The sequence below is a fragment of the Protopterus annectens genome, chromosome 1.part1 (genome assembly GCF_019279795.1).
Source record: "Protopterus annectens isolate FY-2018-M chromosome 1.part1, PAN1.0, whole genome shotgun sequence".
Classification (NCBI taxonomy): Eukaryota; Metazoa; Chordata; order Ceratodontiformes; family Protopteridae; genus Protopterus; species Protopterus annectens.
In genome coordinates, this window is record NC_056726.1 from 545,734,236 (window position 1) to 545,750,168 (window position 15,933).

The window sequence follows — 15,933 nt, forward strand, 5'->3', positions numbered from 1 at the left end:
TTCCTACTAGCTACATTAAAATCTGTACTCTCCAAACTAAAACCCTGTTCTACATCAGCTGGCAATATTCCTCCCAGTTTCATTTAGTTAGCAACTATTTCTGCCTGTATCTGTCTTAGTAAAGTGCCTTCTATCTGGAAATAACTCTACAGTCTACCTGTACATAAAGGAGGCAACTCCACTGAAATCACTAACTTTTAGACCCATTGCAATTATCTCACCACTCTCAAAAAGTATTGGAAAAATGCATGCATAATCTAGCAACACCTTCTACAGGAAAACCTGCTCACACCCACACAATGTGACTTTTGCCCTGAATATAGCACTACTACTTTCTCTGGCCAGAGATAACAAACTTGTCTCTTGCCTATTCTTAGACCTTTCAAAAGCCTTTGATACTGTGTCTCACACTCTTCTACTGACCAAACTGACCAACCTTAATTTCTCCACTTCTACTGTTGCCTGGTTCTCCAGCTATCTCACTGATTGACTGCAATCAGTGAGATGGCTTTCTGCTCTCTCCCCTCCACTCCCAATTAAAATGGGTGTCCCCCTAGGATCTATTCTTGACTACGTTTCAACATCTTTACAAATCTACTCTATACTACTTTCCCCCTGTCATCCCTGGTACAATATGCAGATGACTCTACAGTCATCACCATCGCTGACACCCCCTCTCAACTCGTCTCTACCACTTAGACATCCTTTAACTCAGTCAAAACCTGGTTCTGTAATAACATGCCTATTCTAACCCCCCCTAAAAAACTGAACTCCTCTTTCTACCCAAAAATGTTAACCACCTTCAATCCACTTTCTCTATAATGTCTCTGAATAACACTCCTATCGAAGTGCAATCGAGCACAAAACTCTTAAGTATCATTATACATGACCAACTTAAGTTCAACTTGCATGTTAACAACTATATCCAGAAGTCTCATCAAAAACTGCGTCTCTTATACGGAAACGAAAAGTTTATCACTAGCAAAAGTAAAAGTAATCCTCTCATGCTTACCTCCCACCCAGTCGGTTGTATTGCTCTCATATCCTCACAAGTCTCAACTCCTCACTCCTAGCTAATTAGAATCAGCCTAGAACAAGGTAGTCAGATTCGCAGCACACCAGATGTACAAATCCCATCACGGTCTCTTCACTAAAACACTTAAACTGGCTAGAATTACCTCACCAGCTTCTTCTGTGTCAGCTCATGATTATTCACTCCAGTCTATGCCAGCCTTCCTACTGTCCTAGCTTATCTCCTCTTATCTCTCAATATTCTCCCACTAGATCTCTATGTAGCTCCAACCAAGACATACTACAGATCTATAAACCAAAGACCAAAATGGGATGCAACGTCTGTAGCTACCATCCTACCAATTCTTGGAACAGGCTGCCATTAGAAATTAGGTCCCTCAATCAACAAACAATTCAAAGCAGCTACCAAAGAATACTTAAAAAGTCGCTGGTCCTGCCACTGTACTCACCCTTCATAATCTTCCCTACTGTCCCAAAGACAGTACTCTATCTGTCCACTATGTTTTTATTTGTTTCCTTCTTTGACCTCTACCTCTGTTTCTTATCTCTTAGCTCTTCCTAATCTCTCTAGGACCTGGTGTTTTTAACCATGAACAAGTAACCTCGGGGACCAGATGGCTTAGTGCTTAAGGTCTTTGCCTCCCATACACAAGGTACAATCCTGACCTCCGCCCAATGCCTGTTTGGAGTTTTCATGTTCTCTCTGTGGGGTTTTTCCCATGGCCAAAAACATGCTGAGTGTTTCTATCTCAAACTCACCAATGAATGGAGCTGTGGGCAGCAGGACAAGACTCTACATGGTGCCCTATAGGGGGAAGAGACAGACCAACTGCTTTGGGCATCTACTGTGGTGCACAGTTTCCTCAAGATAGGAGGGCACAGATCACAGACTGAGGCTATGGCAGGGCTAGCCACTCGGTGTAAAATATGGCTCTAGGTGATTTGGTCATGTTGACTAATGTCTCCAATATGGGCATGGGTAGGCACAGGTGATAAGTGGGTTTAGAACCCAGCCTACTCCGACCCACACCAGCGACCCGTGATAATAGTGGGAGTGGTATAGGTACTCCTATTGGCCAGTGTGTGCCTGCCATAAAGCCCAGCATTATTGGGTCAATAAGCTTCTGGCTGGCCGGTATCTAGTTCCCAGCCTGGGTTACCTGGGATAGCTCTGAACGAAAGCTGGATGTAAAATCAATCAACCTGCCAAACATGAACTGAGAATTGCTGTGCTTAATGTGGGTTCACTGACCAGATGCAGCTTGGAAGTGGATGACCTGATGATACGGAGGAGACTGGACATCCTATGTATCCAGGAGACCAGATGGAAGGGTAGTGCAGCAAAGCCACTTGGCTAGGGATCCAGAGTCTACTACTCAGATGGAAAGCAGGCTAGAAATGGTGTAAGAATTGTGGTGAGGGAGAGGCTGTAGAAGGCAGTAAAGGATATCATCAGAATTAATGACAGACTCATGGCAGTCAGACTCCAGTGTAATGATAGGGCAGTATTCATAATCTCAGCCTATGCCGCACAGCAGGGTTGTGATAGTGAGGAAAAGAGTGCATTCAGACAGCAGTTGCCGGACCTACTAGATAAAGCAGGACAACATAAGTTGGTGTTAATAATGGGTGACTTGAATGCACATATTGGGATGGACAGAGAACAGGATGCAAGGATTGCCTGAGTCCACATGGATGGGGCAACAGGAATAAAGGAGAAGCCATTCTAAGCTTCTGTCTGGTAAATGGCTTGATAGTAGCCAACACATGGTTCAGAAAGAGAGAAGAGAGTCACAAGATTACATACAAGAGTAGTAAACAATGCAACTCGGATAGACTTCTTCCTAGTAAGGAAAAGGCACTGAGGCAGAATCCATGATTGCAAAGTCATCCCCAGTGAAAAAGTCTGCCCACAGCATAAACGACTAAATTGCCTCACTCAGCACCAAGCAGTGATCAGAGAAGGTTCTAAGGTCAACAGAGACCAGGCTGAAGACCTGGAGGTTGACTGGAGAGAAAGTACAACAGTTCAAGGAATTATTCAGTGCTCTAGCACCCCAAGAGGAGGAGGAAATAGGTGGAGTTGAAGAAGAATGGCAGCGCCTTAAAACAGCATGTCTTAGGACTACAGAAAAGATATGTGGCCAAGCCAGGTATGGAAATAAGGTGCATAAGAAAAGCTGGTGGTGGAATGCAGAAGTCATCAAAAGAAAAAAGGAGTGCAGGAAGAAGTGGGAGATAGAAAATCCTGACCAGGCTAGGAAGGACTACTGATTGGCTAAAAAAGAAGCTAAGAAAGAAGTTGCAAAAGCAAAGAAGAGGGCATCGAAGGCACTGTACCAACATCTGGAAAGTGACTCAGTAAGGGGCACAAAGAAACTATATCAGGTTGCAAGGCAAAGACAGAAAGATAAAGAAGATAGTCAGACACCCTTCATAAGGGATGCCAGCAACAACCTGCTCACCAGCCCAAAGGACATCAAAGGCAGATGGAAGGAGTATTTCCAGCAGCTTCTGAATGAAGAAAACCCCACAGAAGCTGTACAGCCCCAGAAATAGCCTACGATAAGAGAAAAGGAGGAGCCCACCCTAGAAGAAGTAAGAACAGCACTAAGGAAGATGAAGTCAGGGAAAGCAGCAGGCCTCAGATCAGGTCACAGCAGATATGATAAAGATGCTGCGTGAGATGGGGGAGGAATAGCTCCTGAGGGTACTAATACCAGTGTGGAGAGAGAGAGAGACATATCCCAGAGACTGGAGAATAAGCATACTTGTGCCATTGTCCAAGAACAAAGAGGACATCCACAACTGTGGGTGGTACAGAGGCATCAAACTCCTATCACATTGCATGAAAGTTCTGGAGAGGGTGATGGATAAATGGATATGCAGAGTAGTAGAATGTAAGATGGGAGATGAGCATTTTGGATTCAGATCAGGATGCAGCACAATTGACCTAATGTTTGCATTTAGACAGATACTTCAGAAGACACTAGAGATGAGGAGAGAGTCCAAATGGGCATTCCTAGATTTGGAGAAAGAATATGTCAAGGTCCCAAGAAAGCTGATCTGGGCAGTACTGTGGTGGTTTGAAGTCCCAGAAACATTGGTAGAATTAGTGCAGGCTATGTACAAGGACCCAATGACTCGAGTACAAACAGTGTTCAGCCTCACAGAGGGGTTCACAATGGGTGTACATCAGGGTTCAGTTCTGAGCCCACTGCTGCTCGTACTGGTGATGGACTACATTAGCAAACAGGTTAGAGGGGACGGATCAACAAAGCTGCTGTATGCAGACAATGTGTCAGTACAGGCAGACTCTGAGCTAGAACTTCAGCAAAGGATAGGAGAATGGAATGCAAATCTGAAGGCACATGGGGTGAAACTAAGCACAGATAAGACAGCGATAATGGCAGGAAATTGGGGAAATCAAATGCAGCTGAGAATTGAGATAGGGAAGATAGTGGAACAGGTAAACAGCTTCAAGTATCTGGGAGGAGCAGTTGAGGAGAATGGTTGTCTGAATGAAGAGGTCAAAGCTAGAATCAGAGGGGCTGCAGCCAACTGGCATGGAGTATCAGGTGTAGTCTATGACAGAAGAATGCCAAAGAAGCTGAAAAGTAAGGTGTGCAAGACAGTGGTGTGACCAGTACTACTGTATGGTACAGAAACCTGGGCAGTAAAGGCAGAACAGTTGTTGAATCTAGAGGCGATGGAAATGAAGTGCCTGAGAAAGGTGATAGGATGCACACTGTGGGGCAGACAAAGAAATGAGAACATAAGAGCAGAAGCCAAATAGCTCCAATTGCAGAAAAGATCAAAGAGAAGAGATTACGGTGGATTGCGCACATGTGTAGAAAAGCAGAAGACAATCTGGTGAGGAAGATTTGGGAAAGACAGGAAGAAGGTAAGAGGAAGCAAGGACATCTAGCAAAGAGGTGGATGGATTGTGTGAAAGAAGATCTGCGACAGTCAGACATGAGTGTTGAAGGCAGGAGGGTGGCACTGAATCGAGAGAGCTGGCAACAGTTAACACAATACCCCGACCCCATGTAGAAAAATGGGAAAAAGGGGGCTGATGATGATGATGAGTAACCTCCCTAGATTGCTATTTTAAATTCTGTATCTCTCACGTCTCTCCCTCAGTCATGATGTATGGTAACAATAACTGATACTGTGACGACTCCCGTTTTGCTCTGTTGTCAAAATTGTACTGGGATTGTTATATTACTTCCTTGTAAACCTTTATTTTAAAAAGTTATTGTTTATGTAAACTTTTACTGTAATGTTTGTGGAGCTTTTGTACCTGGGCCTCAACTGAAAAAGTGCTACTCATTTCAGTTGGACAATCCCAGTCAACAAATGTAAAATAAATATAATAAATACTTTTTCTCTGTCCACCATCTCCCCATTGCATTGGCATATATGAAGGATTTCTTCGAGTCCAACTTTTCAACAGGTGTGAAGCCTGTAGGAAGCATTATATCATAAAAGTGTGTTGTAGTCTGTCTCAACCAACACTATTTTTTCCATATTCAAAAAATATAAGTCCTAACTATCCCCTGTGCTAAGTACCTGTTGCAGTCCACTGGTGTGTCTAATGCAATGCTTTTGGTAAGGGTCTAATGCAATGTTTTAGTAATTCAATCCAAATCTGCCCCATCCTTGTTAACTGCTTCCTAAAAGAATATGTCCAGAATGCAGATCTGTTCATTGTAATTGCAGGATTTGTCGCACAATCTACAAAGTGCAGACTCTCTTGTGCATTGTTTACTAAAGATTTTTTTCTCCTCATGTTGACTTGTGCTTCCACCTGTAAGTTATTTCATTTAAACTTTTAAACTTCTAACTTTCTATAAGGAGGCTACATATTTTCAGGTACAGTCCTCACCCTCTTCATTATCAAGCAATGCCTCTGTTACTTTAATCATACCATAACACTTGCATGTATTGTTTGATGTTCAGCCTCTTAATTGTGGAGCTCCCTTCACACCCATTTTAAGTACCATGCCTTTTATTCCCACACCTGCTTCCCATGCATTAAAAGTAGGATTGCATACATCAGGCGCTTTATGTATTACATTGCGCTAATAATGTGCTCCTTTTTGTTACTCTGTGAGGTAGACGTTGTACTTTATCAGTTTTTGTATCCCAGTTCTGACTAAGCCTGAATTGTAGTTTGTATTTTGATTATTTTGTGTTTGTTTTCTAGATTTAATGTAAGAAAGTTTAATAGCCTATTTGATTTTGTTTCTTACAGTATGTATCCTTTCTTTAGTATTTTATACTGGATGCTCTTAAATATGTATAGCCCAAGGAGGAAAGGCTTCTTGCGTATTCTGTATTCTCTTGATCAGATGGATGCTTGTTTGTTTGCTTGCTTGTAGTAGTTTTCTGTACTAAATGTATTTTGTTGTTTTTAGTTACTTCTTGCACTTACTGTCTTTAAAAGGACTCTTCAGTATCCAGCTGACCTAATTGTTGATAACTGAGTAAACTCATCCACACATTTGCCACAGCATGCTGGTATCTGCCTTCATTGTTGCTTTACAAGAAACATGAATAATAGTTTAATACATTGCTACTTGATGTCAGTCTTTCTTGCCATGATATCCTGTCTGTTGCTTGCAATCTGTCAAGGACGGAACCACTTAAGTCTTGTTTTTAGTCGGGCCTTAGTTAATTCCCCTTTTTGTTGCAGAGTCCACAGCCTCCTTCAGGATGTGTCTTTTATTTTTCCTAAATATGTTTCTTTTCCCTACTGTCTTAAATGCTCACTTACATCAAACAGAAAACTAAACTGCTGCTATTGGTTTTTCCTTTCTGATTCTTATATTTTTCCATTGGGTTTAGAATTCTTTCTTTTTTTCTTGGACTTCTCGCATGTCTTACAAAACTATCATGATTGTCTTGAAGCGTAGCTACCCAAGTTGAGGACAGCTGGGCACCATATTTGTGGGTGTGGTTATTGGATTTCATATTATGGCATACCACTGTAAGAGTACTGCTTGATGTAAGTTCTGTCTTCTCGGTGATCTTCTAGTGACCTGCCCATGGCATGTATTTTCCTCTTCTGCTTGAATGGAAGAACATTTTAGTTGTATCTTTAGAAAACATTAAAAGTTTTCCATGTTCAAGAGTATATTGTGGTGTATTTTGTTGTAGGCAGAGATTTTAGAAAACTTATTTTTTTTTTTTGCCTTGGCTTACCACCAAAGTCTGTCAGTTTATAGCAATTATAGGTTCATAGGTTCATAAGTTCATAGGTTCATACTAGGCTATCTGCCCTGGGGCAATTATAAGCCTAGCCCGATTTTGTTTGGCTTACGCCACCCCTTGATTTTAGTATACTGTGCCCTTTTTAAGGTTTAGTTTGCTGTGCCTCTGTCTAATAGTGACACGGAAGTAATCCACGGGACAAACCTACGATCCCCCATCCACTCATCGAGATTCTTCTTGAAGAGATTCAGTGAGGTGCTCTGCCTAACATGGATTGGAATTCTATTCCAGAGTGAAGGGAGCCTCTGGGTTATGAATCTGTCCCTCCAGCAAGTTCTATTTATTTCAGTGCTGAGGTTCAAGTCCCTCGAGCGTGTGGCTCTAAGGGATTTAGATTTACTGAGGTGGAGCATGTCCATTAATTCTGGATTGGACATCGCTTTATATGTCAGGCATAGATCGCCTCGAAGTAGGTGGTATGCAACTGAGTAGAGCTGGAGTTTTTTTAACTGAGCAGCATATGGCATCTGTTTGAGTCCCTTGATCCTCTTGGTGAGGTACTTTTGGGGTCTTTCTAATTGCTACAGGTGTCTGGTAAGGTACATCCCAAAAGGGGCATTGTAGTCTATGATGGGCCTGATGAGGGATGAATAAAGGGGCACGATTACCTCTCTTGATCTAGAGGTGAATCCTTTCATGATGAGGTGGGCTATGTAAAAGGTCTTTCTAACCACTTTGGCAATGTGGTTGTCAAAGGAGAGATTGCTATCAACTTGGGTCCCCAGATCCCTAATTTCTTTCTCTTTATTTAATGGGTTACCGCCAATGTGGTAATTTGTGGGCACATTGTTTTTGCCAAAGGGTATGACTATACACTTTTTGGCATTTAGCTTTAGACCATGGCTCTGGTACCAGTTATCCGTCTATGTGAGACGTTTTTGAAGGATGTTTGTGTCAGCTGGAGAGTTGATTATGGCGCCTAGTTTGCAGTCGTCTGCAAACTTGGTGAGCCATAGTCCTCCTACATTGGCCTGTACCTCGGAAAAGTATATACCGAACAAGAGCGGTCCCAGGACAGAACCTTGTGGGACGCCACTTTTGTGACTGGTTTCGAGTCTGACATGGCTCCAGCAACTCACTGCGTGGGTTCTGTCTTTGAGCCAGTTTGCAACCCATCTTGTGACATAGGGGTTTATATTTAAGCTGGATAGCTTATCTATGATGCCCGAGTGGGGTATTGTGTCAAATGCCTTTGCTAGGTCTAGATAGGCTGTGTGGACTACCTTCCCTTCATCTATGGCTTTGGTGACTGTTTCGAAGAAGTCAACCAGGTTCAAAAGGCAGGATCTGCCCTTGAAGCCGAACTGGGTAGGATCTAGTGTCTGTAGGTCCCCAATGTCTTTGTTTATAAGCTCCATGATGATCCTCTCCATAGCATTGCAGACTAAGCTAGTCAGGCTTATGGGGCGATAGTTTCCAGGGTCTGTAGAGGCTCCACCTTTGTGGAGTGGGACCACTGTTGCTGTACGCCATTCTGTGGGCACATATCCTGTAGTGAGGCTGAGATTGTACAGCTGTTTTATTAGAGGGATTAGTTTTTCTTGGAGTTCATGTCGGAAGCAACCCGGGACACCATCTGGTCCCATGGAAGCAGTGTTTTTTGCTTTGGAGAGGGCAGCCTTCACCTGAGCATCAGAGATGTTTGGGAGGCAGCCCTCTGCCGGGATAGATACTTGCCCTTTTTTTTTGGGGGGGGGGGGTGGAGAAGTTTGCACTGAACCTGTCTGCCAGGATATTGGCGATGTCTGTTGGTTCAGTGTATTTTTTGTCATTTAGAATCAACTCAGAACAAGTCTGGGAGTTGCATCCCAGGTTCCTAACATAACTGAAAAAAGCCTTATGATTGTCTTTAGTGTCCTGAGCAATTTTTCTCTCGAAGCTGGCCTTGGAGGATTTTATGAGGGATCATAATTTTTTGCTAGTACTGATCAGAGATGCCTTCCCTATTAGGGATTTTGCTCTATCATGTAGTATCTTCCGCCTTCTGTTGTACAGTTTATTTATGGCTGGGGTCCACCAGACTGGATGCCTGCCTTTGGATGTTTGGCTTTTGGTTTTGTTTGGGATAGCATGATCCATGCATTCCTGGAGATGTCCGTAGAATGCATTTATGTAGGATTCTGCAGTTTGGGCTGTAGTTTCCACTGGCCCTGGGGCCTTGAAGGATTCCACTTCGGTTTTGAGAAGTGAGAAGTTAGCTTTTGAGAGGTTTTTCACTGTGGTTTTCTGGGCTGGGGGTGGGGTCGGGATGTGGACATCCAGTGAAATTAATTTATGGTCTGATCTTACCAATGAGGGATATACTTCAGGTGTGGAGCATAGAGTCCCCATGTTGGTAATGATCAGGTCTAGTATGTTATCCCCTCTTGTGGGAGTGGTGACTAGTTGTTCCATAGCATTTGAGTTTATAATTTCCAGGAACCTTTGGGCTAAGGTGCTGGGGCTTGAGTAGTGCTCCCAGTCTATGTTTGGGTAGTTGAAGTCGCCCAATATAATGGTGTTCGGAGAGATCTTCATGTTCTCCAATGTTTTCAGGAAAGCCGAGTGGGATTCCTGACTTTTTGAGAGGGTGGTCTGTAGGATGCTTTAAACTGAAAAGCAGTCTTGCCCACTGTTAGTTGCACATGGATGGTCTCCGATACTTCATGCAATGCCACTAACCTGGAGGTGTGGATATCCTTGATAAATATGGAAACTCCCCCTCCTTTTGTGGTTCGGTCCAGGTTTTGGGGCCGAAAAGCATGATATGAGGTATAACCTGGTAGTGCTGGGGTGCTCTTTGGAGCCCTGAACCAGGTTTCTGTCACTGCACAGATATCAATGTTCTCCATACTGAGGAGAGCTTTGAGTGCGTGCATCTTGAGGTTAAGACTTCTGGCGTTTAGCAGCATTACCCTTAGTTGCTTGTTTCTTGTGCTGTCTATGGAGGTGGGTTTGACTTTAGAGCCTTGCCTAAAAAAGGCACTATGGGGGTGGCAAGAGCCTTTGCCAATATCCAAAAGCCCAGTGGTGACAGGTGCAAGCCGTCCCTAGTGAAGCAACGTGGCTTGTCGAGCATGTCATCCCAGGCTGACAGACACTGGATCCCCTTTGAATGACACCAACATTTTAGCCAATTGTTAAAATCGATCATTTTGTCTTTGTACTGTGGCATCATTCTGGGTGAGGGTAAGATGCTGCTCAAGGTCATACCGGCCTGGGCTACATGATCAGAGAGCTCCTCTATGTCTATTTTCATGTAGTCCAGGGAGGTACATCTCAGGTCATTCACACCAGCATGTACAATGACTGAGTCATATTTGTATTTGCTTTGGAGTCACCTGAGTGCTTGCGTTATACTTGTCAATCCATGTATTGATTTTGTTCTACTGTCTACTATTTCTGAAAATTCATTCAGATTTTTAATGATTTTAATCTACAGAGTGTTTTGAAGAATCTTAATGATTTTAGGATAGATAATTAGTCAGAATTGCAAGCTTATGAGGAAATACAGGTTTTTATTGTTGCTGATTGTTGTTCTGTTTTCACATTGTATATATGATGTGTTAGGAGAAACACATTATTACCAGACTGCTGTGAAAAACTACCTGAAGTAAAATGGTAATAGCTGATTGGAAAGGGGAGATTATTTCCTTCTCTTTGCCCCTGTAAAATATATACTGTTACTGTAAGACTATGCCCATTGCAAAGTCTGGTAAATGATTTTAGTTCTGATTTTGTGTTTTGTAATGGGGCTGTGTCCCCTAATGGTCTTACACTCCTTTAAACAGGTGGAGGGCGCCACAGCACATAAAGTACAATAGAATTTATACCTGAATATTCCTGGAATATCTATTGGCACTTACTGAATTAGACCTCTTTTTATTTGCAGGTATTCTATACTGTTTTTAGCACTCAGTGATATGTGATACGAGACCTTCCTTGGCATATTACACAAGACAAGTAATGACAATACTCAAAAAAATTGATGAAAGCAGTAGTCTTAGAGGGTGCATTCATAATAACCAGTGGAAAATGTGTAGTTAAGCTGTTAAAGTGTATATATATTCTACAGACTTCATATTTACTGTATGGTATTGCTTCATTCACAGATAAATTTAACACCTATGTGACCTTGAAAGTTCAGAATGTGAAAAGCACAACAGTTGCAGTACGAGGTGAACTACCTTGCTGGGAGCAGGACTTCATGTTGTAAGTAACTTTTCTGTTATTGTGTGCTTGTTGACTTTTAAATAGGGAGATGCACTTCCTTTCATGATAACTGACTCTACTTATTTAACCAGTTTGATGTTCATTTCCAACTATTTAATACTTGCAGTTTTTCCATCCTGAATCTGTATGCATTTTGATCTTAGTATGCTGTCTGCTTGATTTTTCAAATTAGTCTTTCTGCAGTCATGGTATTCACCTAACTTCGTTCACAGACCAGCTGTAGCAGCTTCATAAGTAAGGAAACATGTTCATAACAGATCCACTGATAGTTGTCTTTCACGGTTCACCGTACACCTCTTTTCAGGCCCAAGTCATATGTGTTCAGCCACTGTTAATACTAATGCAGGCAGTAACGCTAAAGTCTATCTTGCACTAGTAGCCAGAAATTACAGACCAATAACACACTATTCCCTGGGGCAGAATGCCTTCCAAAGGTATACCCAGCCTGTACCCCAATGCCTTTCCATTATAACTCTCAGCTGTTCCACATTTAGTAGAATGTCTTTGTTTTTGCCTTATATTTTAGGTCTAGCCCTTGTAAAATGTGTAATTTGTCTGATATATAATTTGATTGCAGTCGCTAATTCATAATTGACATTTGCGTATCAGATTTTTTTTCTACCAAAAATAGATGTTAATCCAAAAAAACTTTCTTTTTATTTTATAAGAGAGTAAGAACAAAACTTAAATGTTGTCCCTGAATTTGGGTGTTAATCCCTGATTTCTTGAGTTGCGGATGAGCTCTGGAACTGAGATTGAGAGCTTTGACTGGCATATGTAATGTTTATAGTGCAAAACCAGCTATCCATTGTCATAGAGCTGTGTTAAATGCTGTCTCTTAATAGCTGTATACCCCCAAAACCATTCATACCTTTCCACAAGGAAGGTGTGACTATAATGGTCATTCAAGTAGTTCATTTCAAATATACAGTTTTCTTTTTTCAATAGCTTTTCATGATTTTATTGTACTTTTTTCACCTAATTGCTCTTCACTTAAAATAGTTTGTGTGCTTCCTGAGTACTATGTAAAAAGTTAATAAATGTACCTATTAACGTGTGGTTGCACTGCAAAACCAAGTTACATACTCCTGACCAAGTTTTATAAATTATACCAGAAAGCTAGGGAGTAAAAGCAGTGAGGTGCCATTTGTGAATTAGGCATGTTTTTATATTTCATATTTTATACAGACGAAGTGACATTGGCACTTATAACTACTAATGAGCACAGTTCAGTTAAATTCTCAAAAGCCGTACTTTATATTACTCATACAAAATGAAAGGAAAGGTGAACATTGGGCTTGGTGTTTTCATTCATTTATTAACCCACACATATATCTACATATGTGAATTTAGTTGTCCTACTGCTTGATTTTATGTAGTGCAATGCATGTAATAGGCAGAGGTTCATAGGTTCGTTGGTGGGTTACTAGGCTATCGGCCCTAGGGCCTATACAAGCCTAGTCATAACAATTCCCTGGATATTTCTTTCCACGGTATTTACTTCCCTGGACCCCTGTCTAGCAGGGAAACTGACGTGACCCCAGGGTGAATTTACTATCTCCCATCCAATCATCAAGGTTCCTTTTGAAGAGGGCCAAGGAGGCGCTCTGCTTGACATGTATGGGCAGTCTGTTCCAGAATATTGGGAGTCTCTGGGTCAGGAACCGATCCCTCCAGCATATTTTGTTTTTTGTGATGACAAGGTTTAGATCCCTGGAGCGTGTGGCTCTGAGGGGATTGGGATTTTTTTTTAAGTGGAGTTTGTCCAACAGCTCAGGGTTTGACATGGCCTTGTATGTTAAGCAGAGATTGCCTCTGAGTAGATGATATGCCACAGAGTATAGCTGGAGTTTTTTTTAGAAGGTCAGCATAGGACATCTGCTTTAGGCTTGTGATTCTTTTAGTGACGTATTTCTGTGGTCTTTCCAGCTGTTGCAGATGTCTTGTGAAGTACATACAAATGGAGCATTGTACTCTATAATGGGTCTAATGAGAGATGAGTGCAGTGGGACAATGACCTCCTTTTTTCTAGATGAAAAGCCCTTAGTGATGAGGTGTGCCACATATAAGGATTTTCTGACTGTTGTGGCAATGTGGTTGTCAAAGGTGAGACCACTGTCCACCTGTGTCCCTAAGTCTCTCATCACACTTTCAGGGTTTAGTGTACTGCCACATATGTGGTAATTCATGGGTACATGGTTTTTCCCAAAGGGGATAATTATACATTTATTGGCATTAAGCTTGAGCCCATTGCTCTGGCACCAAGCATCTGTTTCTGTAAGGCCCTTTTGTCGAATATCTAAATCATTTGCAGATTCAGTAATGGCTCCCAGTTTGCAGTCCTCTGCAAACTTTGCTAGCCAGAGTCCCTTAGTGTTGGCCTGTACTTCAGAGAAGTAGATGCCAAATGAGCTGTCCCAGGACTGAACCCTGAGGTACTCCACTTGTCTGGAGCTGGATTTTGGAGTCTGCTACTTTTACAGTCTGGATTCTGTCAGTAAGCCCATTGGCAACCCATCGAGTGACATAGAGATTTATGCCCAGCTTAGTAAGTTTATCTATGATTCTAGAGTAGGGGATGGTGACGAAGGCCTTGGCAAGGTCCAGATAGGCTGTGGTGGACCACCTTACCCTTGTCCACAGCTCTGGAGACTGATTCGAAGAAGTCAATCAGGTTCCGGAGACAAGATCGGCCCTTCACAAACCCAAACTGGGTGGGGTCCAGTGTTTGAAGGTTGCCAATGTCTTTTTTTATAAGTTCCATGGTAATGCATTCCATACCTTTGGACATCAGGCTTGTCAGACTGATGGGATGGTAGTTCCCGGGATCCAAGGTGGATCCCCCCTTGTGGAGTGGGATAGCTATAGCTGTGAGCCACTCAGTGGGCATGAAGCCTGAGGTGAGGCTATAATTAAACATGACACTTAAGTGAGGTGCCAGTTCATGTAGTACACAGCTCGGGATGTCATCTGGTCCCATGGTTGCTGTATTCTTAGCTTTGGAGAGTGCGGTTTCTACCTGTATGGCTGTGATTACCGGAATTTGGCAATCTTTTGGTATTGAGATGGGCCGTTTAGGGGGTGAGAGGGGGGGTGAAGCTGGCACTAAATCAATCTGCCAGGATACTGGCAATATCCTTGGGATCAGTATATTTAATGCCATTCTGTTGTAGCTCAGAGCAGATCTGAGCATTGCCATATAGATTCTTGACATAACTGTAGAATGCCTTGTGGTTGTCTTTGGAATCTTTGGCAGTTTTATTTTCATAACTAGCTTTGGAGGATTTTATGAGGGATCTCAGCTTCTTACTGAGGCCGATAAGGGTTTTTTTTGTATCCTGGGATTTTCCTCTTTTCTGCAACAGTTTCTTCCTTCTGTTGTATAGTTTGTTTATGGCAGGGGGCCACCAGATTGGCTTCTGTTTTTTTTTTTGTAGGAGAGGGTCTTGCTTCTATTTGGGATGGCACTATTCATGCATGAGTGGATGTGCTCATACAGTGCCTTAGTGTAGGATTCAGTAGTCAGACTTTCAGATCCTGTCTGCATGGGTGTCATGAAGTTTGCCATTGCTGACTTGAGTAGCATGAAGTTGGGTTTGGAGAAGTTTTTTACGGAGGTTTCCTTACTGGTGGGTGGGATGTGGATGTCACGGGTGACTTGCTTATGGTCAGACCCGAAGAATGAGAGGGTGACCACTGCTGTGGAGCATCTGTCTTCCATGTTGGTAATGGCAAGGTCTAGGATATTGGAGCCCCTGGTGGGACAGTGGATTAGTTGATCCAGTGCATTGGAATTTATGAATTCCGAGAACCGTTGGGAAAAGATGTTGGTACCAGAGTAGTTTTCCCAGTTAATGGCAGGGTAGTTGAAATCACCCAGTATTAGGGTGTTTGGTTGTATCTTAATGTTTTCCAGTATGTTTAGAAAGGTGCAGTGAGAAACTTGGGGCATGGTGGGGGGATCTGTAGCAAGCTACAATTTGGATTGCAGTCTTACTTAGTGTTAGTTGCACCTGGAGAATTTCAGATGCATTGTGTTGGGCAAATAGCCTTGAGGTGTGAATATGGTCACTCCACCTTTAGTGTTTCGGTCTTGGCTTGGTGGCCGAAAAGTGTGGTAAGAGTTGTAGCCTGGTATTGCAGGGGTGCTCTCTGGAGCCCTGAACCAGGTTTCAGTTACTGCACAGATATCGATCTCCATTTTTAGGAGTGCCTTGAGAGAGTGAATTGTGAGGTTTAGACTTCTAGCATTGATTTGGGAGTTTTATGTTTTAACACTGAGAACTACAGACTTGCATGGGTGGTATAGTGGTGCAGGGAGTAGCATTCTCACCTCACAGCAACTGAGAGACGTTCTTTGTGGAGTCTGCCTATCCTCCCTCTGTTGAGGTGTTCTTTGTGGTAGTTCGGGTG

At 42.5% G+C, this 15,933-nt stretch overlaps 1 protein-coding gene across 1 annotated transcript in view; it reads left to right on the forward strand.

The window, feature by feature from the left end:
* The window catches only part of LOC122814849 (protein unc-13 homolog B-like), a 596,675-nt gene that overhangs the window by 24,871 nt on the left and 555,871 nt on the right, over window positions 1-15,933 (forward strand). The window contains exon 2 of the mRNA XM_044087135.1: window positions 11,400-11,499. Within this exon, the coding sequence (XP_043943070.1) occupies window positions 11,400-11,499 (100 nt within the window). The remainder of the gene's footprint in view (window positions 1-11,399; window positions 11,500-15,933) is intronic.